At 38.8% G+C, this 26,943-nt stretch overlaps 1 protein-coding gene across 6 annotated transcripts in view; it reads right to left on the bottom strand.

Moving 5' to 3' along the window:
- Positions 1-26,943, bottom strand: part of PLCH1 (phospholipase C eta 1) — a 256,547-nt gene that overhangs the window by 90,767 nt on the left and 138,837 nt on the right. For all 6 annotated transcript variants that reach the window (XM_025375496.1, XM_025375499.1, XM_025375498.1 and 3 more), the window contains 4 exons: positions 13,896-14,042; positions 11,624-11,867; positions 3,605-3,734; positions 678-848 (listed from right to left, as the gene is read on the bottom strand). In XM_025375496.1, the coding sequence (XP_025231281.1) occupies positions 678-848; positions 3,605-3,734; positions 11,624-11,867; positions 13,896-14,042 (692 nt within the window). The remainder of the gene's footprint in view (positions 1-677; positions 849-3,604; positions 3,735-11,623; positions 11,868-13,895; positions 14,043-26,943) is intronic.

Genomic DNA, 26,943 nt, shown 5'->3' with positions numbered 1-26,943 from the left:
CTTTAGTGAGAAACAGACTTTGAGGAGATATTTAAAAAGCAGACTGAGAAGTTAGCTTTGCTGACCGTAATTCAGCCTATATAATATTAAGATTAAAACATCTTATTTTAAACATAGAGATTATCTTTGCTAATCAGAACCTAATTTCCTTAGCCTTTTCACATGATCAAATGCCAATTTACTATCAGAATTATAAATGACCTACCACAATAGTAGTTAAGAATTATGCCATAGTTGCAATATCTAGCTATTTTATTAGTATAAATATAAATTTATATTTAAAATAAATAAATTTGACTAAATTTATACTAATACTAATTTATACTAATATATAGCATAAATTTAAACTAATATTATTAATACATCATAGTATTAGTATAAAGAAAGCATTACCATGTATTAAAATACTAACAGCATTCATTTCTTTGTGGGAAAATATGCATATCTGTACTCAATACGTTTAAGGTTAAGAATTATATAACCCAGTGTTCAAGTTATCACTTCTTCTCTTAAAAGCTGCTAGAAACTGTTTTAAATGACTCATAGATTTTTGTGAACTAGTGATATTTACTCCCTTTGTGAAATTCAAAGTATACGTACATTTAACCCCAAAAGAAAGACTTGAGTCTTTCATGAGTACTTTTAAGTAAACTTTCATTTTAATAGTCTAAAGATACCTTTTGCTCCACCTTCAAAAACTGAGCCAGTTCTTCCACAGTTAGGTGATCTTTCTTGTCACTGTAGCTCAAAAGCAACAAATAAAGGTCTCGTCTCAAAGACATCATTTTGTAAAAAACACAGAACTCTTCAAATGTCAAAGTTCCCTGATTCTCATCTGTGTCAGCTTCCTGAAAAGGGCATAGAGAAAATAAAGCAATATGAAAGTTAGAAATAGGAAATTCAGTACTGGGAAATAATATTTACTATAAAAGGGTTAGTACACAAATCCCAAGTGGTGAGCACACATTCTCTTCAAGCACACGTGGAACATTATAAAGCAACCACATATTTGGCCAGAAACCTTCAATAAATTATAAGGAATCAACCTCACACAAACCAATTGTTCTGACCACTGTAAATTTATAAATCAACAAAGAAAGCTAAAAAAAAAAAAAAAGAAAAAAAAACCTGTAGAAACAATACAATTCTAAATAGGAAATAAAACATATACAAGTGAAAAATATACTACATATTAAAACTTATAAAATAACATTAGAATGAAACTTGAAGTCTTAAATTATTAGAGAGCAAAGTAGATTTTAAAAAGAAATTAATAATTCAACTCAAAAAATGTGAAAAAAAATAAGTGACAGAAATAAATTATAAACAAAAGCAAAAAGTAATAAATAGAAAACAAACGGCTATAACATACAGGTGAGAAAGAAAACCAAAACTTGATTTCTAAAGAACCAATAAAAATGAGAAATCTTGAACAAGACTAATCAAGAACAAAAGAAGATATATTTAACACATGAGAAAAATACCAGTCTCTCATCAGTTTCTGAACTGTAATCCAATCAAAAGTAATTTTTACCTATGAGAGAATCTCTCCTAATTCTCCAAAGGTAGAGCTGATGCTCTTAAAGCCATGGGCATCCTTGGTAACTCCCTGCTTTCCCTCCATAGAAAAGTCTAAACGATCCATCTGGATTGATTTCTTGTTAAAATTGTTCCTAGTAATTCTTGAGCACAAATCTTTCATCATATGCCTTACTTACAGGTTGGCTGAATTATTCATAAAACCACAAAACTATTGGGGATAAATAATGAGCAACTGACCCATTCATGTGCTCTTCCTCATTCTAAGTGAATAAAATTCTAACTAAACAAAAACAGACAGGGAATGAAGGGCATTTTGAAACGCATGGATTTGGTAAAGTACACTCAACTGTTACATGGTATTAAACAAAGCTTTGAAAGTCAAAGTGGGGCCGGGCGCGGTGGCTCAAGCCTGTAATCCCAGCACTTTGGGAGGCCAAGACGGGCGGATCACGAGGTCAGGAGATCGAGACCATCCTGGCTAACACAGTGAAACCCCGTCTCTACTAAAAAATACAAAAAACTAGCCGGGCGTGGTGGTGGGCGCCTGTAGTCCCAGCTACTCGGGAGGCTGAGGCAGGAGAATGGCGTAAACCCGGGAGGCGGAGCTTGCAGTGAGCTGAGATCCGGCCACTGCACTCCAGCCTGGGTGACAGAGCGAGACTCCGTTTCAAAAAAAAAAAAAAAAAAAAAAAGAAAGTCAAAGTGATCATTAAAATATTTTTTAAATTTTGCTAACCTTGTGTCAATTATGAACAAATGCTTCCAAATTTTACTTCCAAAAATTACCCAAGAAATCATGATTTGTATAGGTACAGACTTTGCCCTCCTCTTTAGGACTGGCCTCTTACATTGAATTAGCAGCTACCTCTTCCATGCTGTGATCAGCTCCTGTGCAAATGAACAGACAGGAGGTGGGGCTCACAGCAGGGAAAAAGTGAGATGACAGGTGACAGGGAATACCAGAAACATGGCCAACCTTCCCATATGTTTAAAGATAATTCATTTCCCCTCCTAAGTCCCTCACTCCATCTCTCAAGTTCCCTATAGAGCAAATCTCACTCCTTCCTCCTCTTCCCATTTTTTCATGCTGTTCTCCAGTGCAATGGGACTCAGTTTCCCACAATGCAAACCATCTCCAACCAAGAACAGGGCCACCCTTAAACAGTCACAGAACAGAGCCAGCCTCTGTCTTCCATTTATTGTTGCAACACATACCCCATGTTGTCTCTGTTCTTACCACCTCTAAGAACAAGTACAAACATTAAACATCATATTGCCCTCCTATGCTTATTTTTACATGTACAAAGTATCACCTACCTACTCACTTAGAATAGAAAATCATTGCAAAACATGGATTACGCACATGACTTATCTTCAAATAACAGCCTTTTATAAATTAATACTCTAGTAATTTCTAATAGCCTAACATTGTCTTTGCCCTGACTTGACAGAGCTCACTTCTGCACTCAGGTGAGGACTAAATACAGTCCTAGCTGGATGCCACAGAATAAGTCTAGGTCCAAGGATTTTTCTCAATGACTTATCTACAGGGAAAGAGCATTTCATCTAACCAATAAGGAGCTGAATGAAATTCTGGAGAGCTCCCTAAATGCTAGGAGTGAATTGCCCTCCTAATCCTCATGGATACTAAATTTTGAACTCCTCAGAAACAAAATACAGAGCTCTTGAGGTTTTAGACAAGTGCTATTTTTTTGTCATGTTACTTAATGTTTATTCTGATCCTCACAACAGCACCACGAAGTAAGCAACTGAGGTATTACTGTCCTCTCAAAGGGACTCGAGCAAGTTTCCTCCATTATTTGTCAGGAAAACAGCAACAATAACAAAAAAGCATTTTAGGAAGTGAAATTTTGGATGCATGTTAAATTTATAAAGTCTGTTTACTTGATGAAACAAAATTGTTTCTTCATCAAAGGAAAATAAAACAGTACAGAGCACATATATTATCTTCCAACAAAACAAAATAGCCCTTTAATATACCTAAGTACATTAATAACTTCTGTGTATTTTATATAAGACCAGTGAAATTGTGAAAACTTACCTGAAACATTTGTCTGACTTTTCTTCGGGGCAGATTAACATTCAGTTTATGCATCAGCTGATGTATCTCTTCAATATTCAACAAGCCATCACCATTTTTATCAGCCTCCTCAAAGGTCTGCTTCACCCATGTGCACAAAGGTCAAAGAAAACACCTGTGTTCTCATCAAAATTAAAAACTGCTCTCTCACAGAATACTCACAAGGACATTTATCAGTAACAGGGAACTTGAGAAGAAGGTCTTTTGAGGAGGCCCTGCAATCCATAGACTCTGATAAGCTACTAATAGTGATGACAACAATAACAATGACAACAAACCAGGAATGGAAGGGGAACGTATAAAGGGGTAAGGGGGTTCCCAGCTGGGCACAGTGGCTCATGCCTGTAATCTCAGCACTTTGTGAGGCTGAGGCAAGTGGATCACCTGAGGTCAGGAGTTTGAGACCAGCCTGGCCAACATGGTGAAATCCTGTCTCTACTAAAAATACAAAAATTAGCCAGGCATGGTGGCGGGCGTCTGTAATCCCAGCTGCTTGGGAGGCTGAGGCAGGAGAATCGCTTGAACCCGGGAGGCAGAGGTTGCAGTGAGCCAAGATTGCACTCCAGCCTAGGTGACAAGAGTGAAACTCCGTCTCAAAAGAAAAAAGGCGGGGGGTGGTTCCCTCCATTGGGAAGTGAGAGTTAAACCAAATTATTTTGAGCATCTTTAATTCAAACATTCTTTTTTTTTTTTTTTTTTTTTTTTTTTTTTTTTTTTTTGTTTTTTGAGACGGAGTCTCGCTCTGCCGCCCAGGCTGGAGTGCAGTGGCCGGATCTCAGCTCACTGCAAGCTCCGCCTCCCGGGTTCACGCCATTCTCCTGCCTCAGCCTCCCGAGTAGCTGGGACCACAGGCGCCCGCCACCGCGCCCAGCTAGTTTTTTGTATTTTTTAGTAGAGACGGGGTTTCACCGTGTTAGCCAGGATGGTCTCGATCTCCTGACCTCGTGATCCGCCCGTCTCGGCCTCCCAAAGTGCTGGGATTACAGGCTTGAGCCACCGCGCCCGGCCAATTCAAACATTCTTACTCAATCTTATCCAAATTAAATATCAAATCTATTATTGCAAAAAACTATATTACTACCCTCAATGGTAGGAGTGAATTACCCTCCTAATCCTCAAGGATACTAAAACCTCATGGATACTAAAAGCTACATTACTGGTTCTAATTCCACTCTAGCAAGACAATAACACCTTAATTCACACCTCCAATAGCAAACTCCATAAACATAAATATTTCTATATGACTTTAAACGTTATCCCTTTTTGCTTTTCATTTTCTGACCAGTTTTTCTCAGTTACGCTGCCATGTTCGTAACATAAATCTTGTGTCCCTATCAGTTCTCATTCACAAGGTTAGAGTTCTTCATTTATAAGGCATACAGATGGCATGTAGCAGGAATGGCCCAGTATTACATCTCTCGAACATTTTCTGTTTAAGACTTTCTTTATGATGAAACCCCAAATATCATAAATATAGGGCTTATATTCTCCTATGCCCTTTTACCTACTATCTTTTTACCTTCACAGTACCTCATGGTATTATCTTTTCAATTCTCTTTTCTCTGTCCCGCTCCGACATTTAGCAAATTAGACCGTCTAGTTCAATCTCATCATTGTTCAGGTAAGGATATCAAATGAGAGAAGAGAGAGAAATCTGATAAGAATTAGTATGAGAACCAGGTTTCAACCCACGTCTTTTGTGCCTGATCTAGCACACACTTTGACACATAAGGTCAGTCTCTATACCACATTTATCTTCCTATTACTAGCTTTGATAGTTCTCACCTAATCGGCCCAAATTTCTAAATCACAGGCAGGTAATGTGAAGTACAAGCGTAATGTACTAGGAGGTGCCCTCAAAGCTCAGGTATGAAATGAAGTGACTGAGAATAAGAAGCTGAGTTTAGATACAAAATGTTTACATCATGTGAACTGAAATTTTAAAAGATCCTCAGTGGGAGAGCCTTGGGTTGCTTTACATAGTGAGAAAGCAGACAAAATGGTAATAAATACAAGAACTGAAAATTCCCAGTTAACTTTTAGCAAAGGATTTTTTAAATGGATGATTCATAGTTGTTGAGGGGTAGATTACAAAAGGCAAGTACTGCGTGCATATTTAGAAAACCAGTTAAACTTCTATGTTTGAAGGGTAATGGAGAGGAAAAGAAGAAGGTGATAGATAGAAAGAAACCAGAGAATCAAAGTAAGCAAAAGGTATAGTTTTAAAAACCAAGAAATGGGAGAATGAATGTGTATCAGAGGAGAGGGCGCAGCATATTTCCATTTTCTATGTGATTCAAATTATGACTGTAGGAGATTATACCTCAGTAAGTATAAACAACTGGAAAAGTAAGGTATTATGTCTCCTAAAATTAAGTAGAGGATATTTTCAGATCGCCTTATCTCATATTTTGTAAATACCTTATTTCCTATTTTTTCCCTTTAAAACTTTTAAAATAACCAGCCCAGCTCTTTCTAGTTCAGTTTTTCCTTATAGACTTGTCAGGACCTCATTTTATATGACCCCTGGAAGTTAAAGGGAGGTCCAGATCTGGGAGGAAAATAACTGAAGAACCAAAAGGGTGAAAAATTTGGCCCAATCACTAATAAGTGCCTGAGTCTCATTTTCTTCTGTTTTCAAGGCACGCAGCACCCACTTGGGGCTTTTGACTATAGACACTACTCTACGCCCCACAGAGTATATGGCTGGAGTTCAAAGAAGTGACAAAAGGAGTCTGATGGCAGTACTATTTTTATGCTTTTAATCTATAATTCTTTATCAAAGCCTCTCAAAGTCTTCTCCGGAGAAGAGGCAGGGACAGCCAAACCCTGAGCATGCTTGTATTCTGCAGATACTAATATTTAGAATAAGCCTGTGTCTGCAAAGCCTTTAGCACCAACACAGAAACTGGCCTTGATTATTGGTTTAGGGAACTGGTAAAGTAAAAACAGAGGTGGAATCAAATCAAAAAATATACACTAGTCCTAATTCTACTGCTTACTTGACCCTGTGACAGTGGGTTACTCATATCACCTCTTGAAGCCTCCATTTCTTCACCTACAATGTTAAGGAGCACAACTTTTAACCTTGAAATCCCTTCCGACTCTAAGATTCCATAAATGAAAAAGCTATTCTTTCCAGTAATGGTCCATATAGTATACAACTCCAGGTAAAAATGTCCTGATATCTTAAAGATGTTCTTCATAATTAAGATATGAGTCTCCAATAAAGCCCCGAATTAATAATTTATAGCCACACCATAATAACTTTAAAAAGAGAAACAGTCATTCCTCAGAGAAAATCTGGGTGAGACTGAATGCAAAGTAATGATCTAGGATTTTCTATCAAGAGACTGTAGGAGTATGTAAAGCATTGAATGATCCTATCTAGTACAGGGGAGAGCAAACTTTTCTGTAAAGGGCCTGATAGTGAATATTTTAAGTTTTGCAGGACATTTGCTCTCAGCTGCAACTATTCCACTCTGTCACTGTCATGAGAAAGCAGCCATACAGACATAAATGAATGAACATGGTTGTGTTCCAATAAACCTTTATTTAGGAGCCCTGAAATTTTAATTTGAAGTAATTTTCACAGGTCACAAAATGTTTTTCTTTTGATTTTTTTTAACCATTTAAAATCCACTCTTAGCTCAGGAGTCCAAACAAAAATCAGGAGTGGGCCAGATTTGCCCAGCAGTTTGAGGGGAAAGAATAAGGTCTGGATTTATAACATGCATAACAGGCGGCCTAAAGCCTTCTGGAGGTAATAATTTCCCTCATGGGGTCAAGAGATAAGGTGGGGAAAACATGAAGGAGAATGGTCCGATGGAGAAAAATGCTGAGCCTAAGTGCCAGAACCATCATCTTTGCATACAGGTCTGCTGAGAATTCAGACTTTCATTTATCTGAATAGGAAAACTAAAGATTTGCCACTCCTCACCTCTTTTTAGCAATGACAACAGTACCTATTATTTGTAAAGTGCTTATTAAGTGCTAGGCAGTGTTCTAAGGACTGTATATAAATACTCAATTGATCTTAACACACCTCTGTATGGTAGACACTATCATTATCATCATCACCATGTTGTAGATGAAAGACTTGAAGGCAAAAGAACATAAGTAATTCATGCAAATTTGCACAGCACAGGCAGAGTTGGGGGTGGACTGCAGGCAGTGCAGCACCAGGGTCTGATCCCTAGTGACACTGGATTTCTTCTGGTAAGTGTGAGTACTGCATCATGGCCATCACTCAACATGACCATACTGCAGAAATAAGTTATGCTCTAGACTGGATGGATTTTCTCATGCAGTCATTTAAGATTCATTATTCCCATTTTTCATTCACAGTTGAAATTTTCAGTCCTAAAGTGAAATCTAATAATGAACATCCCAAATCTGTTCTCTTCATTAATGTAGTTAAATATTTGTCAAATTAAGGATGTAATCCCATTATTAAGATATTTTCTAGGCCGGGTGCAGTGGCTCATGCCTGTAATCTCAGCACTTTGGGAGGCGAGGCAGGCAGATCATGAGGTCAGGAGATCGAGACCATCCTGGCTAACACGGTGAAACCCCGTCTCTACTAAAAATACAAAAACTTAGCCGGGCATGGTGGCGGGCACCTGTAGCCCCAGCTACTTGGCAGGCTGGGGCAGGAGAATGGCGTGAACCTGGGAGGCAGAGCTTGCAGTGAGCCGAGATTGCGCCACTGCACTCCAGCCTGGGTGACAGAGCAAGACTCTGCCTCAAAAAAAAAAAAAAAAAAAAAAAAAAAAAAAAGGTATTATTTAAAACCCTATTAAATTTTGAGAAATCTGTATGAAAATTATTCCCTGACTCAACATAACCTTTCTCATTTTTTACTTCAGCTTCCTCTTTACTATTCATTAAGTTATTATTTCCCTTTTATTCCTTCACTGACACAAAAATCAACTGCTCCTACATTTCTTATAAAATTGTTTCTCTGTGTAGCGCCACAGTACACCTGCTTTCTGGACAGGATATTTTCAGAATATGGATCCCACAGAATATGAAAACTTTCAAGTGCCAGTAAACGTGGACAATCAGGTTCAAAAAACTTTTGACCAACAAAGCAAAAAGACAATTTATGCCCATCTCTAACTCGTCTCTTTCAAGGATTATGAGAGAGACTTCTATAAGTGACTTGTGGCTCTGGAATGCTGTAAACTTATCCTAGTTAACTGGATGAGGCTAGAAGCTTCTGGATTTGGTTGCTTCCCCATGGCCACCACTCTTCCTTCTTCCTTGCTATACAACCTTGATTTTGTTCAGGTACCCAAAAGCCATGTGCTTTAATGATGAGTGGGAACTGGATGCGGGGAGGTAAATCCTGGTTTAATACAACTGTCCTCAAAGTATAGTCCTGGAGGTCCCCATAAATATGAGGTTCCCCTCTTTTCCAGCTGCATGTCTTGAGGCCAGATTTTATTCATGTGGTTCAATCAAAACAACATATCGCAACAGACTGAATGCAGAAGTAGATAAGAGAACCATGTGTTCTATTGTCAGACATTAAAGAAATTTGTAAAACAGTGAAGCAATACTATTTTTCTAACGTGTTTTGCTTTGAAAAATACTCGTTATAAAAATGTTAACATGCAACAGAGTTTATTATTATAAATAAACACATTTTATGCCTCGCATTTCATCTCTAATATGACAAGTATCAATAAACAGATCCTATGTAAACAAAAGCTCTTTAGAATCTTTGGGGTTTTTTGTCAGTTTTTTGTTTTTAAGAGACAGGGTCTTGCTCTGCTTTCCAAGCTATAGTGCAATGGTGTAAGCATAGTTTATCGCTGCCTCCAACTCTTGAGCTTAGGCAATCTTCCCACCTCAGCCTCCTGAGTAGACGGCACTAAAGGCACGTGTCACCACACCTGGCTAATCTTTTTAATTTTTTGTAAAAATGGGGTCTCACTATGTTGCCCAGACTGGTCTCAAACTCCTGGCCTCAAGTGGTCCTTCCACCTCAGCCTCCTAAAGTGCTGTGATTACAGCCAGGAGCCACTGCACCCAGCCTAAGTCTTCAGTTTTTAAGAGTGAAAAAAAAAGGGAGAGATCAAAGTTTAATCATGTCAGTTAATTTCTCCTGCAAGAGATTGGTTTAGGAATGAGGCAGCAATAGTAATTTTGGCCAATGATGACAAGTTGTCTTTTGGGGGATTTCTGGGAAGTTTTTCTTTTCTCTTTTAAAAAAAAAAAAAAAAAAGATTTGTGGCCGAGCACAGTGGCTCACGCCTGCAATCCCAGCACTTTGGGAGGCGGAGGCAGGCAGATCATGAGGTCAGGAGATCAAGACCATCCTGGCTAACAGGGTGAAACCCTGTCTCTACTAAAAATACAAAAAAAGTTAGCCGGGCATGTTGGCAGGCACCTGTAATCCCAGCTACTCAAGAGGCTGAGGAAGGAGAATCGCTTGAACCCAGGACGCAGAGGTTGCAGTGAGCCGAGATCGTGCCATTGCACTCCAGCCTGGATGACAGAGCAAGACTCCATCTGAAAAAAAAACAAAAAACAAAAAACAAGATCTATGAGAAGAAACTCTGCTACCTCTGTGCAGGGCTGTGTTTAGAGCTACTGCCTAAAGCTGCAGCAGCTCTCTCTGACCAAAGGGCAGTCAGCTGCAAGACCAAGCCAACATGGTGAGAATGGCAGGACCTGGGTCTCTGATAACATCACTGAACCAGTGAATTAGCTGACCCTGGAACTGCCCCATCTCAGATCTCTTGTTTATGAGAAAATGAATATTCTTTATTGTTTAAGGCATTGTTAGTATGGTTTCTGATACTTGTACCAGAAAACATTCAGTATTTTTGGTTGGTTGTTTTTTACCAAATGTTAAAGAGTTAGAAATCAAACCAACAGATTTAAGCACAGAAAGTTAAATCCTGTTTATGTTTTGTTCATTTCTGAATCCCAGTTGCCTTTATCTGCATGCTGTGAATATTGATGAAAACATCACGGCTCATCAACTCAGACTTTTCACACTGTCAAGATCCTTTCATGAGCTGAATTATTTCCATTCTTCTCCAACAATACTCTGGGTGAGGGATTATAGCTAGAGCAGCACAAATATATCACCAACCCCTGGGGAAAAAATTAGGGCACACATTCCAATGACGGCAAAGGAGTAGCGCTACTCCCTGCGTGGTCAGAGATACCTGTATTTTAAGGTCATTCAAAATGTGAAGAAGGGAACCAAAGCAGTCAACTAGCCTAATACCCTCACTTTACAGATAAGGAAACTGAGGCCAGAAAGGCCTTGCTATATGCCCAGTCAATCCCAGCAAGAAGGATGCCTGCAGACCAACCCCATTAATCATTCATCTTGTCAGCACTGCAGGACCACAAGCATGGGTTTAATCAAGAATGAGATTTAGATTCCAGTTTCTCAAGCAATTAAGAGAGGGTAAATATTAGTAAGTAAAAAATAACTTCCCCTTTGGTATCAATCAGTTCAGTTTCCAAACTGTAAGTTAGAAAGAGAAAAAGCAGGAAGGAGCTCGGTGCCCAGTACCTAATTGCAACTCACAAAGTATTTGTTAAACTAAACTGACTTTATAACAAAGTAGGATTTTCTCTAATCCAAATCAGTGTTTTCCCAGTTACAGTTAATGAATACTCCTATGATTTAAAAGAGGCAATGATACTTAATGGGCACTTTCCCTCTCTTAGGAAACTTGAGGCTGTATTTGGAGACCTCTGATTGTGGAGCTAGATTTGGTCTCTTCAAAGAATTTTGCTCCTGAGTTCATACAAGCTTAAGTTTCCATACATTTCGAGTGTTCATTTATTTGGAGTGAGAGTCAGGACGGGAGAGAAGGGTGTGACGGGTAAAGAAAGAGAAAGGAAAATTATGGGAAAAATTAAAACATAGTTTAATCCTTGCTTCACACATGCACACACGCATACACAGAGAGCAAGAGAGAGCTCAAAATAAAATGCTAGAAAGGATATTGGTCATGGGTCCTCTGCCTTTTGGCAAGGGAGTCTTCATCACTGATGCCAGCCATCAGGTACTTGAGGCCTGTGATCCAGGTGCGGGCCTCCTCGGGGTTGGAGGTGATGAGGTCCAGGGACTCCATGTGGTTGCCATGGTAGATGGTGAAGCAGCAGCTGGGGTCGAAGTTCCCCTCAGCTTGTCTGTGGAATATTTCAGACTGCCGGCCCTCAGTCACTTTGTAAATGGAATCAATAAGTACTGTGAGGAAGATGAGATACACACAGTTATAGAGCAGGCAAAGATACTTGTTTACATGCACTAAGAAACAAGAAAAGCAAAATCATTTTAAATATAAAAAATAAGTATGAGGTTGGGCGCTCACACCTGTAATCGAGCAGTTTGGGAGGTTGAGGCGGGCAGATTGCCTGAGCTCGGGAGTTCGACACCAGCCTGGGCAATATGGTGAAACCCCGTCTCTACTAAAATGCAAAGAAAATTAGCCGGGCTTGGTAGCAGGTGCCTGTAGTCCTAGCTACTCGGGAAGCTGAGGCAGGAGAATTGCTTGAACTTGGGAGGCAGAGGTTGCAGTGAGCCGAGATCGTGCCACTGCACTACAGCCTGAGTGACGGAGCAAGATTCCATCTCCAAAAAAAAATAAATAAGTATGAAAATATTCATTGCCTGCAAGTTGTGGTTTCAAGTTAAATGTGAAACCCAGGCCCTGTTGTTTCCCACTAGAAACCTTCTCTGCATAACACTTGTGCTGCCTGAGCTGTCCTGACAACGTTCTCCTAAGGCAATAATTCAGGATGTGTTGAAATTTGCAGTAAAAAAAATAGATATGTCAACTGAAGCAAAAAGACTGGTAGAAAAAGGTGGCAATGACTATGTCAAATTTATAGTTTACAGATTTGTAGAAAATATGCAAAGACCTACAGCGGACTTTGGTGTTTTGCAACATGCATTAGAAGATCATTAGAAAAGTGAAAGGAAAAAGAATTTCTGACAATCAAATAGCCGAGCTACATGGAATTGGCATTCCTAGAGAAAATGCCATGGGGCTAAGGTGGTGAAGGCAGAGCAGAGCTTGGAGAAGTAGAGAGGAACAAGGTGACACCTGAGGAGAGGCAGAAAGAGATATAGAAACATAAGACCCACTCCAGGGATGCTTATCAGGCCACTTATGCTGGACTGGAAAGCTCAAGAGGGAGAATAATGGGAGATAAAACTGGAAAGGTAGACAATGGCTAGATTGTGGAGTGGCTGGAATCACAGAGATTAACATTATTTAGGTAGCAGAGCAAATATGAAGGTTTGGATCACTGAAGCACAGGGCAAGAAGGATAATTTCAGACTAATAAATTATTTTTGGTCTGTGTGCTTGTTTATTTTTCAGTAGGAATCAGAAGTTTGAATATCCTATTGATTATTTATATACACCATCTACCCCTCACTTCTGCCTTAATGGCAGAGTACCAATTTTTTTCTGGTATCAACTCATTTCCCACATGACTCACAGGGAAATGAGCCTATCCTCAGCCCAAGGTTCTGTCACCTTTGTACTCTAGGGCTTGCATCAGTGGTCCCCAGGTTCTCAGGCCTTCAACCTTGGACTTGGAATTATACCATCATCTCCCCTGCTTCTCAGGCCTTTGGACTCAAACTGAGCTATACCACCAGCTTCCCTGGTTCTCCAGTTTGCAGATGGCCTATCATGTGACTTCTTGGCCTTCATAATCACATGAGCCAATTCCCCTAAGTCCTCTCTCAAACATCTATCTATTTATCTGTCTATCCTATTGATTGTGTTTCTCTAGGGAAAGCTGACTAACATAGTGTGGGGGAAAGCAGCTTTAAGTAGGAATCACATCAACACTTCTTTACTTCATAAATTCAAATGGTGTTGTTAATTCATTAATCACTTAATAGTGTTCAGAATATGGTAATACATTTTAAAGTCTATTAGCTTTATGATGTCCCTCACCTTTTATATGAATGTAAAACATCTCAGGCTGTAAAACCATATATTCTAACTAAAATATATATATATATAGTCTCCAACACAGGGGAAGTATTAGCATTTACAGTATCCATGGACAAGAAAACTTTTATGGATTTAAATTCCCCAAAGATGGTCATTATTCTGCCTCTCGATATCCAAAATCAACTAACTCCAAACTTACAAAAGTATAAAACTTCCACAGATCTGAAGCTTCAAGAGCCCACTCGGTATAACCCGTGTATTACTATGTCAAGCCAAGCAAAGAATTCAAAGGTTAGTTTTACTTTTCGCCTTCTCGCTCTTCCTGGAGGGTCGCCATCGGAGGCGCGTCCGGTGCTCATCCAGGTAAAAGAGGCGAACAAGCCCTTTGCTTCCACGTTTCAGCTTGATCATCTGTGTCCCGGACTGCATCACACTCATGCATCTTTCAACTGCAAAAGAAATCAGAGTGTATCCAGCTATCATACAATGCACAGGCATACTGGTGTCCAGGTTTTAGAGTCAAATAAAACCTCTGATTCACCTGCAAAGACTCCAAGGACCAGAACAAATTTGGTAGAGGTAATCTGAAAAGTGAGTTGTTAAGGAATTGATTCAGTAGGCTTAAGCCAGTAAAAAGTCTTACTAACAGGAAACAATAAAATCTACTTCCAGGTAAATAATGCATTACTTCATAGGGCTATCTTCTGTTCTGTTTTTTGGTATGAGACTTATGACCACTTGATACTTGGATATATGTTCTTAAAGTAAGTTCTCAGACATGATAAGTCTTGTGAGTTTTTATAGAGCCAATTATAAAAGTATCTTATAATAATGCTTTAAATGCAATCAACAGAAACAAGATTGGCAAAATGCTGACTATTGTTGAAACTGGATAATGATTACCTATGAATTCATGTTATATATTTGTGATGTTTGAAAATAGCTAAATAAATTTTTATATATGTAATCAGAAAGAAATCAGGTTTCCACAGTTGACCATAAAACACTTGCTGATGCATTAAACTGCTAAGATAACCCATCTAGAGGAATAACCTGGTAAATGAATCCAAATCACTTATAGTCCAAGTTAAAGCTGTCATTTAAATCCACTCTGCTTTGAGATGAACCTTGCTGGATATAGGAAGCTGTTATTTTTGCCTGTTTCCCTTTGTTTGGTAATGGTGCCCCAACTTTTCCTTTAGAAACATTCCTCTACCATTTTGTGTGCCTTTGATGGCCTGCCAATCACCCCAGTGAAAGAGTAGACACACCTGACTTAAGCTTGGAGCAAATCTGACTCTCTCCCAAGAACATAAATCCTGAGCAGATCATTGCTTGAAAACAGAACTGAGCCATTCAACAACTGAGATACTCCTAGTTGGCCACAATAAGACGTGACAGTTGTCACAAATCTTATTCTTCCTAAGACTGACAAATGATCCCATTTCCCCCTTGATTCTGCAAGTTACCCAGTACCCTTCTAAATATTTTTTTATTATATCACCCAGAAATAGCTTTTGTTTCACAAAGATTAAAACTAACATACAGGCTTACGTATAAACCATTAGAGCACTCAAAATACCTAGTTCTGAGTACCTACCTCATCAAGCAGTATGCTGTTAGAAACAGATAAAAGAAACACAATAAACAAACCTCAGCAACATTAGACTTCAGCTTTTTTAGCTAAGTATTTTACCTTTACTAGGAAAGATAATCTCATCCAACAGCTTAACATTGTATGCACAGGGTACCTACTAAAGGTAATTTCAACATAACCAGTCTTCACAGTTTACTCCATGAAGTCTTTCCTTCCCTCAAAGAAATCAAGGAGGAACTGCAGAAAATTAAGTATAGTTTCAGGAGTTGACACTACAAAGAAGGTGAAGTATAGGTTGCTTTTACTCATTTTATCTGACATATCAAATACCCAAATAACAAAAATATTACTTAAGAAGGCCGGGCGCTGTGGCTCATGACTGTAATCCCAGCACTTTGGGAGGCCAAGGCGGGTGGATCACCTGAGGTCAGGAGCTTGAGACCAGCCTGACCAACATGGTAAAACCCCATCTCAATAAAACCCCATTTTAAAAATTTAAAAAATTAGCCGGGCATGGCAGCGGGCGCCTGTAATCCTAGGTACTTGGGAAGTTAAGGCAGGAGAATCGCTTGAACCCAGGAGAAGGAGGTTGCAGTGAGCTGAGATCACACCATTGCACTCCAGCCTGGGCGACAAGAGCAAAACTTGGTCTCAAAAAAACAAACAACAACAAAAAATTACTTAAGAAACACACAAACTTAACATGCTTACTTTAAAGCACAGAACAAAAGTTGAGATTTAATTTCACATAAATTAGTATATTCGGTCACTGAGCATCATTTTTTTAGGCAATGAAAGCTACATATTTGAATTCTTGGCAGCCACATTAACCATCTCACACGAGGAATTAAAGGGTCAAGACAAAACCACCAAATCAAACCAACCAAGCCAAAATTCCCAGAAAAACCTATTAGAATTTCACTGACCACTGACAATAGATCACATCAATAAACAGATGTTTATAGACCAACTCCCTGTTCCAGGCACAAGACTATTTCATGAGGTGAAGCAAAGAACAAGGAGACTTTCTGTTTGACCTTAAAGAGTGTAAATTTTAAGAGAACAGAACATCTATGAAGGATATTTATTAATGACAATTCAGAGCTGTGGTGAAGAATACAGTGTGGTTCCAGCTTGGGACAGAATCCCAGATCTGCCACTTACTAGCTGTATGACTACATACAGCTAGTAACTCATTTCCTTATCTATAAAATGGGAATAATTATCTACTTCCTGAATTGAGGTAAGGATTGAATGAGTCAATTCATGTAAAGTACTGAAAACAGTAGCTGGCACATCCTAAACACTAAAAATGGTAGCTATTTGTAACAGACTGAATGTGTCTTGTCCCCAAAGTCCTAACCCTCAGTGTGATGGTATTTGGAGATGGGTCTTTTGAGTGGTAATTAGAAACAGATGAGGTCATGCAAGTGGGGCACCATTATCTCTCTTATTCTCTCTCTCTCTCTCTCTCTCTCTCTCCACTCCCCCATATGAAGATACAGCAAGAAGGTAGCCACCTATAAGCCAGGAACACAGCCCTCACCAGGAAATGAATCTATTGGGACTTTGATCTTAGACTTTTCAGCATCCAGCATTGTGAGAAATAAATGTCTGCTGTTTAAGCTACCCAGTCTGTGGTATTTTGTTACAGTAATTGAAGCTGACTAAGACACTATTATAGTTTTATTGTTATTGAAATAGTTAAAAATAAATGCCCAGTCAGAAGTAAATACAGAAACACTAGGGAGGCCAAAGAAAAAGAGAATAGAGTAGGCTGGAATGGGGAGAAATGTAGTAATAAGACACCATCAATAAAGACTTGGGGATAGGAAAGGGTATGAGTAAAGTATGATCAGAGAAAAGAGAAAAGATGAGCCTCTATCTTTGGAAGAGCGATTCAAAAGGGAACTGATAGAATGTGTGATTCCATGAGCTAGATAAAACTAGGTTGTGGGGGGACTGGGGATGCTGGTTAAGATTTTGATCCACTGGCAATGAGAGGCTCACTACATATATCTGTGCAAAGGATTGGCTGGCTAAAAAATATAATTTAGGAAGACGTTTCCTTGGGAAGAGAGAATAAAATAAATTGTTTAAGCCAGAGTGGAAAACCAAGTTAACTATATTATCAGAGATCTAACAGCAAGGACTGACTATGTATCTGACACAGGGTCCTCTGCTTTGTTCACAATCCCTTTCTTTCTCAGCTCCTTTTCCTTTCCCCGAAATGGAACTGCCATGGCTATAACAGCTCAACATTTTAACAGGAACAGTGTATCTGCACATTGTTTTAGCATAAAATCATATAAATCATATAATACGATTTCTATGAGACCCTAAATCTGAAACAACATGCATCTTAAATTGTTTACGTAGCTGCTTTATACTTTCTACTTGATTGCTCCCTATCACATAGAAAAGCCATCTGGATAGAGGTAAACTGAAAAATCAAGTCCACTGAAATCTCGAGACTTATCTAACCTACTTTTCCCTTCCCCAAACAAGACAGTTGACAATCCCTTGTAATTATAAAGCTAACCAGAGATGAAGCACCCTCAATAACTCTTTGCAACTCATTCCAGTGGGTAAAAGTCACCAACAATACAGACAAACTATTCTTCCAGTCTCATCTAGATCATTCATTGTGTGTCATCATTGTGCTCATCATTGTGTGTCAACACAAGCCAATTTCTTCCTAGTCTGCCTCCAACAGAAATGATTAACAACAGTTACCACCCCTAAAAATCATTGTCCACCCATGCTCTATTGGTAGACTCCATAAAAGAGAATAAGAATGGCTTTGCCCACAGGTAAACAAGGGAAGAGTTCTAGTGACTTAGAATGATTTAACTTCATTACACACATTTCCAGTGCTCAAGTTTCTCTGAGAAAAGTCTGCAAATGCAGGTGACAAATTCCGGCAGCTGCCAATATGTGCACTATCCCTTTGATTCTACATTCTCCTTTATGATACCCTTAATATAGCTAAAAAATAAGTTTATTTGGATACAATACGGCAACATCCAAGAATATTAAGGGAGAAACACCTACCAGCCCATCACATAGTGTTATGCTCTAGACCTTCACATGTATACAAATGTGTTGCACTGGTTGAAATTGTGATATTTAAGCCATTTGGCACTCTGCTTTTTTCATTTGTATTATAACAGCTTTCCATGTTTCTACAGAGTCTTAATAATTATCATTTTAATGGCTGCCTAACAGAGTAGGATAAATATTTAAAGAGCAGAAGAGATGAGTTGAAGACTATATTCCTAACTTTATTACATAACTAGAGTTTTAAAACTCTTAATAGAGTCCCATCAATAAAAGAAAAGGCATAATAATGTGGTCTACAAGGTCTTTAAGAATTCAATTTTTTAAAAGAATTAAATCAATCCTTTCAGCCACAAGCAGTTTAATATAAGTAAATTTCCTTAGGGGCTATAAGGTCACTAAATCCCTCAAGCAGAAAATGCTGTAAAAAAAAATATACTTCAGATTTGAAGTAACATATTAACATCATTTATGTTATATATGTGTATATCGCTTGGCTATATACATATATGATAATACATATATACATATATATGATTAGTATATGTCATTTGGATATACATATACACATATATGATTACTATATATTATTTGGAGGAAGGTTTCCAAGATTTCAACCAAGTATATATGACATCTAAGAAGGTTTAATTCTTCAAATTATGTTTGAATCAGAAATAATCACATTCTGTTAGGAACGTCATACATGCCACATGATGCTGATTTTTTTTTTTTACAGCTTTACTGAGGTGTCATTGACATGCAATAAAATTCAACTGTTTTAAATGTACAATTCACTGACTTTAGTTTATTTCCAGAGTTGTGTGACAGTCTAATCATACAACGTTTCCATTATCCCTCATGCCCATTTACAGTCAGTCCCCATTTTTACCACAGTCCTGGACAACCACTGACCTACTTTCTATCTCAATAAATGGGCCTTTCCTGGAGAGTTCATATAAATAAAATCATATCATATGTGGTATTTTGTGCTTGGCCTTTCACTTAGCATAATGTTTTTGAGTTTCCTATTATGACTATGTTGTTTCTTATCTTCTTTTCATTCCTCCAGCCCCGCCACATCATGCTAAACTCTTCCACTGGCACTTAGGGTAAAAATTATCCTGAATAGAAGACAGGTTGAGTAAAATAAACAACCGAGTACTATGTAAGTGTAAAAGATAATGAGGAAGATCTCTGTGAACTGATATGGAGTAACGTCCAGGATGTTTCAATAAGAAAACATATGAATAGGCACATAAAGTATGATATCTTATGTGTAAGAAAAAAATGGGAAATTTTTTAAATATACAAATACCTGCTTGTCATTACAAAAATAAACTCAAGAAGGATAAATCAGAAAACAATGGCCCTTGTTACCTGTAAGAATGAGATAAAATCAAGTAGAAAGGATAAGAAAGGGAATGACACCACTCTTAGTATCCCACATACTTAAAATTAAATCAGTAAGAGTGGGAAGGGGAACAAAACAGAAAGTAACACAGTCCTGCATCTCTTCAGGGCAAGGATGCATTCTGAGAAATGTGTCATTAGGGAAGTTCGTCATTGTGTGAACATCATAGAGTGTATTTACACAGACCTAGATTGCACAGCCTATTGCACATCTAGGTTGTATGGTATAAGCTACAGCTCCTAGGCTACAAACCTGTACAACATGCTACTGTGCTGAATACTATAGGCAATTGTAAGAAAACATAGAAAAGGTATAATAAAAATACGGTATTATAATCTCTTGGGAACCACTGTCATATATGTGGTCCATTATTTACTGAAATGTCATTATGTGGCACATGACTATAAATGTATAAACAGAAAGTAATCTACACACACACATATACATATTTGTGCATGTGTATATTTGCATGTTTGTATATATGTGTATGTTTTTATTTACCTGCATATATGTATTTCCTTGTTCTAGCCTTTGAAAAGACCAACAGGCAAAATCACTTCTAGCAGTAATATGCACACTTGGTGCCCCGATCATTCTTTGCTACAAAAGACACCTTGAGACAGATTTTCACATACAGAGTCATGACCATAACCGAGATTAGGGTCATATAAGAATACCATTTGCACTCTTTTGTGAACACATCTATTCTGGAACACTGATCACTAAACTGTGAATTAGCAGGCACAAAAACAACAACAACAACAAAGCCCAGGTCCTTTGCAAGACAATCTTTTCAGTAAAAAGGTACATGAAAAATGTGAACTGACTTCCTGCCAGCTTCCACAGATTAGAGTAAATCTGAGTAACTGAAAGAGATTAGCTTCTGGAAACAATTTCATTTCTATGTGGAAAAAGTGCAAAATGATGCAGGTAATGTTTGTCAAAAAGTAAGGAAAGGGAGATTTTCTAAAACCATCAGGGCAGAAGTGAAGGGTATATTCGTTTAATTCTCAGCACCAACCCAACACTTATTTTGGGACTTGGTACACAGCAGGTGCTGAGAGATCTAGTTTACAGCACAGCAACTTGATAACAGCGTCTGCCCACAGTTTTGTGGGCACAAAGAATGGAGCAAACAGAGTTCTGGTCTGGGCTCTGTCACTGGCTGTGTGAACTTCAGAAGGTAACTGAATACCCTACTTTCCTCAACCTAAAAAGGCATTTTTCTCTATGTTCTGTGAGTTTATAAAACAGCTGATATAGCTTTCATAAATGTTATTTTATCTTTCAATAAGAAAAACTTCCAGTTCCTTTGAAAGCCTTTTACAATAATTTTAAAGAAAAAGGATTAACATCTGGATGTCTTACCAGAGAGAGGATTTTTTTAAAATGATCTCCATATAAAACATAACTGCTTGGCTGGGTGCGTTGGCTCACACCTGTAATCCCCAGCACTTTAGAAGGCCAAAGCAAGAGGATCACTTGTGCCCATGAGTTCAAGAACAGCCAGGGCCACGTAGGGAGACCTGGTCTCTACAAAAAATTTTAAAAATTAGCCAGGTCTGGTGGCACAAACCTAGAGTCCCAGCTACTCAGGAGGCTAAGATGAGAGGCTCTCTTGAGCCCAGGAGGTTGAGGCTGTGGAGAGCTGTGACTGCACCATTGCACTCCAGTCTAGGAGATAGAGCAAGACCCTGGTCTCAATCAACCAACCAATCAAATATTAAGTAAAGCCATTCCCTGTGAAGAGTAGTTTATATAAATAAATATATATGATATATAAACTAATTATAGTTTATTTATATAAAACTGCTCTCCACAGCAAATGGCTTCACTTAAAAAACTATTCTTTGCCAGTAGTAAGGCCTTAAAGTCAAATAATATGAGCTTATGAATAAATGTGCTTACAAACAACCATGGAGTGCTTCACTCTTATTAAGTCATGATTCTTCCCACTAAAGAACAAACAATGTGGAGTTTGTTAAATTTTTTTCATTGCCTAAATCATTCCTGTGGAGAAGACAAGATTATTTAAAAGGCTTTTAAAAACTAATTGGTTAACAGTTTGAAAACTGTTTGCGAACCTTGCATGTACACAGTCAATATGTTTATAAACTTGATAAATACAAATGAGGAGAATTAGATCAAAGAAAGGGTGAAAGGAATTAATCAGTAATTTGTTAAATGTCAGATCTTTTTTCTATTTGTATTAAACCCTTCCACATAACACTTTCTTTTTTAATGATGTCTATTTCATAGGTAACAATTGTGTCTGTTCCATGTTTTCCATACTCATGGGAAACAAAACAAAATATTAAAAATTCATAACAATGTAGTGGCGAGTAGGGTCACCAAAGCCACTCAGAGAAAAGAGACCCTAAACCCTGGCAATTGAAAGATAAGAATATCCTGCTAGCCAGGCTTCTGGCCTCTCTCTGTGCAAACTGGTTAAGAGACTGATAAAAATCACTGTTTGCCTCCTCTGCAAGGTTTTAATTAATGATAAAAAGGATTAGTGTGACAAGTCTTAGATTGTAGCGAATCTGGTGTACTTTGTGCTATGAATTTGTCTCTCTGCGTCATTCTGTCATGGAGAGCATTCCACTGGATAAAACGCAGGCCTAGGACTCCTGCCATTCAAGCTGGCCTGGCAGACTGGTCAGTTACAGACTTTGCTTTGGGTCCCTGAGACAAAAACTGAAGGAGGTTTCCCTCGATTTATGTCCTAGGGAGCATGACCCTGTGACCACATAGAGGTACTCTCTCTTTGTCTCCACCACTTGGAGGGTGGGAATTTTCAGATTCACGTCCAGTGGCTAGTCTGAAAGGAGTCAGCACACTTAGTCCAAATGTGTCAAGCCCTTGGATGAGTTTTGTCTTAAAAGTTCTCATGCTACCTTAAGCCCATTTCTGAGAGTAAATTCTTGGGGATCATGGAAATGCTTCCGCTACCTCCTCTCTAGAAATACCTCTTGCTTGTATGATTAAAAAAAAAATCTGAAAAATTACCATTTGGCTTTAAAGAACTTTTGGATTGAGTCACTATTAGAACTAAGTACACCATTAAAACAAAAACGACTTTAGCAATCTCTTATTCTCAACAATTTTTTTAAAGGTTTAAATTAAAAGAAGGATGCATTATAATGTCATCGTTAGCATTAAAAAACATCTTACGCAGTTAAAATCCTTTTCAAGCCCGAAAATGCCTGCTCTAGCTCCTTCTGGGAAAAATAATGGCAACTGCCCCATACTAAAGCTCAGTAGCGGAGGCTCTGCCCTTTCACAGTGGCAGCCTGAGTTCAACTGCTGGCTTAGAGAATGAGTCCTTTCTGGTCTGTTATTTGTGTGACCTTTGCCATTTATTGATTTTTTCCCCCTCCATGAACAACTTCTAACTACAACTTCTAACTTCCTGTGTTGAATTTTCTCTTCTCTGAGCTACGTTTGGGGTGATACTAGATCTTATACAAACCACTTGCCCTCCCTTTGGAGACACCTCATGCATCTGCAGCTAACTCATAACCTAAGTCAAGGCTTACTGGTTTCACTTGGGAAAATATCTTTGTCAGAGGAAGTGGGGGGAAAAGAGGGCTTAAAAGCCAAAGGTGTCAGCTGTTTGTCCCAGCTCTAGCTGGTCAAGAGGGATTTTAAATAATCTTTTTTTGAGAAAAAAGGGCTCTAGAAGTAAAAGTCAGCTTAATTAAAAACAGATATCAAAGCTATACATATATTCAAAAGGGCTTTATGCCTTTTTCTCTTCTTGAATCTTGTTTTTTGAGGAAAAAATGTTTTCTTCTCAGTCCACTCAATTGTTTCTCCATTTACTTCTGTCTTCTTGCTACCCTTGATGCCCACAAGCCAGGACCTAAGGTAATTTCTGACAGCCTGGGACTCCTTAGGAAAAACAGAGGAGGAGATCCCGTTTTAGGAAAAAATTCTGCTTTCCTCATGGAACCCCAAGAACTGTAAATGGACAGATCTGCTCAAAATCTAAGACTTTGCTCTGTTTTGCATTGTATCACCGATCTTTTTTACTTTGGGGAGCACCAAAAATAACTCTGCATTATGAGCAAACTTTTAGCCTTGGTGTGTAATAGCTAGGTAAAGAAATATACTTTTAGAGATATATTTTAGCCTTGGTATATGATTAGCTATGTAGGAAATACATGTTTACTATTGCTCTGTAGTAATAACCATTCACTATAAGTGGCAGTTGCTTATAAGAAAATACTCCTTTCTTTGGACATTTAGATAAGAAAAGCATGCTCTTGGGCATGAAGAAGGTATTGAATGGGGGAACAGGTTGACAACAGAGTGGGCTGATTGCCATTGGGTTACCCACCAGCCTTGGAAAAATGTCTTTGCAATGAAATACACTGTGGAAGCGCTATAATGCCTCATCCGGTTGAGTTTCCATCTTTTTGAGAACCCAGGATTCAGTATGTAAATGGGATCTTCAATCCCTGGTGGTTTGTTTTACCTTCCAGTTGTGCCTGTTTATTATGCCCTAGAAACTGACTTCTTCCTCACCCTGTTCCTTAAAAGGCTTCACCCTAAAGCCAATAATACAATTTTAAAACTCACATCTTTAAATTTTAAAGAAATCTCCATGTGTAAGAGTGTCTGCTTTTCCTGGCTAAAATGGTGTGAACTTTAAGTCACATCATTTTTTCTTGGTTTGAATAAAATGTAAATCCTCTATCTTGTTTGATCTAAGAGTTGCCCTCTTAAAAATGCAAATTTAGAGTTGCCCAGCTGACCACTGTTTAGGGCAGGAAGCAAGTAATCAAGAGACTGATGGTCTAAAATGGGAAAGAGAAACTTAAAAACTGGCAAATAAAAAATGTATTACTCTAATAACAGATCTACTTCTGTTTGTCTGTGTATTTATATGTGTTGCTTGTATGATATTTATATAAAACAGCCCTAACAAATTCGCTTAAAGAAAAATAAGTACTTAAATAATATGTTTTGTTAAAAAAAACCCATGAAAGCATTTTAGGTTTTTTATTATAGTAATCTTTAGTAAATAAATATAATGTGTACTTGTTTTTTTTTCTTTTGAGACAGCATGTCACCCAGGCTGGAGTGCACTGGTGTGATCACAGCTCACTGAAGCCTCAACCTCCCTGGGCTCAGGTGATCCTTCCACCTTAGCTTTCTGAGTAGCTGGGAGTACAGGTGCACACCACCACACCTGGCTAATTTTTGTACTTTTTCATAAAGACAGGGTTTCACCATGTTGGCCAGGCTGGTCTCAAACTCCTGGGCTCAAGCGATCTACCTGCCTCAGCCTCCCAGAGTGCTAGGATTACACGTATAAGTCTCTGTTTTATTTAAAGATTATTAATAAAAATATCTTCAAAATTTAGGCATTTGGGAAGAAAAATGGCAGATAGAAGTCAGGACTAAGATGCAGCTACCATTTGGATGGACAGGACAGAGTACGGAGACTCACACTGTGAACTTCTGCTCCAAGAACCACTGCAGGAATGTGCCAGGAAGAGCAAGGGTTCACAGATCCTGTGGAAGAAACAGCTCACTCTGCAAATTCCACGAGACAGCAAAAAAACTGAGTTCCCAAAGTATAAGAGGAGAAAACCTTCCTTTGAACACATATGTACCCTGGGGAACCTGAAAATTCAGATTATAGGAGAAGGAATTAACTTTACCTAGAGCTGAAATGGATTTTAGCAAGCCAAGCAAAATATTGAAGTAGAAGCAGCAGCAGGAACAGCCCTGTAGGCACTCCTAGTCCCCAGCTCCAGACTAGGGAAGCCATTCTTGACTTTATCTAACAGGGGTCCTTGGGGAAGGGATCCCACAGAACTAGGGAGGGGGTTACAGGGTGAAAGAAACTTCTAGCTGAACTTTGTAATAATTTCGACTGAGCATGAATTTTCTTGAGCAGAATCTGGAGGGAAAAACAGAAATTGCTGCAGGAGCCATGGCTGACAGTGTGAGCAGGCAGGAAGAGGCGAGGCCTGAAAGCTGTGCTTGCTTTCTCAACGAGGAGGCTTGTAGCCTGCAGCAAGGTCTGAGCCTAGTACATAGACTGCCCGCGTATAAACTGCATGAAGCTGCATGGGAGCTGAGGGAGCCCTGTCACTGCTAGTTTACCCCCACTTCTCTGGAACCAGCTCCCTAGCTTCATGAAAGCTGTGTGAGGCCTGTCACTGCCAGCTTTCCCTCACTTCTCTGGAAACCTGTATGATGCAGCAGAGGCAGCCGTAATCACTCTTGGAACATAATTCCATTGACCATGCCACACAGCAGCCTCAGCAAGTCCCACCCAAGGAGACTCTGAGCTCAGACCCGCCGAATCCTGCCCCCACTGGATGGTATTTCTCTATCTGCCCAGGTCGCTAAACACAAAAGACATAAAGTCTTGGAAACTTTATGGCCCTGCCCATCACTGGAGAAACCAGAACATTTATCCTGGTCAACTTAGGGCAAGCTTATATCCTCTTTCTACTACTGCAGCTGGTGCTCTCTTGAAAGTGCCACCTCCTGACTGGAGGTCAACCAACTGAAGCAATTACAGCAACTCAAGACAGAATAACCCTGCTCCCAGGAAAGAGAAAACAACAGCAAATTTCATTGCATGCAACATACTGGCTAACCAGAGGTCCTGAGTATGTCTACATGACGATTTCACTGCCACCATAACCAGCATTCAAGAAAACTAGCGCACTAAACTACAAGCAACGAATCTCACAGAGTCTACTTCATTCCCCTGCTACCTCCACCAAAGTAGGGCTGGTATCCACAGCTAGGAGACACGAAGATGCAGGACATTATAGGACTCTTTGCAGACTTTCCCTAGCACCATCCCAGAGCCTGCTGCCCCACTGGGTGGCTAGACCCAGAAGAGCAATAAGAATCACTGCAGTCCAACTCTCAGGAAGCCCCACCCCTAGGGAAAGCAGGAGAACACCACATCAAACAATCGCCCCATGGGAATAAAGAATCTGTACAGCAGCCCTTGAATCCCAGATCTTTCCAATGAAATAGTCTACCCAAAGGGGAAAGAACCAAGACAACAATTCTGGTACTATGGCAAAAAAAGGTTCTATAGTACCCTCAAAAGATCACACTAGTTCCCAGCAATGGATCCAAACCAAGAACAAATCTGTTAATTGCCAGAAAAAAAGAATTCAGAAGGTCTATTATTGAGCTACTCAAGAAGATACCAGAGAGAGGTGAAAAACAAAGAAATTAAGAAAACCATAAAGGATATGAATGAAAATTTGCCAGACAAATATATATAATAAAATAAAAA

The sequence above is a fragment of the Theropithecus gelada genome, chromosome 2 (assembly GCF_003255815.1).
Source record: "Theropithecus gelada isolate Dixy chromosome 2, Tgel_1.0, whole genome shotgun sequence".
Classification (NCBI taxonomy): Eukaryota; Metazoa; Chordata; class Mammalia; order Primates; family Cercopithecidae; genus Theropithecus; species Theropithecus gelada.
The sequence above is the reverse complement of the archived record's forward strand: the minus strand, read 5'-3'. Positions and strand labels throughout refer to the sequence as shown.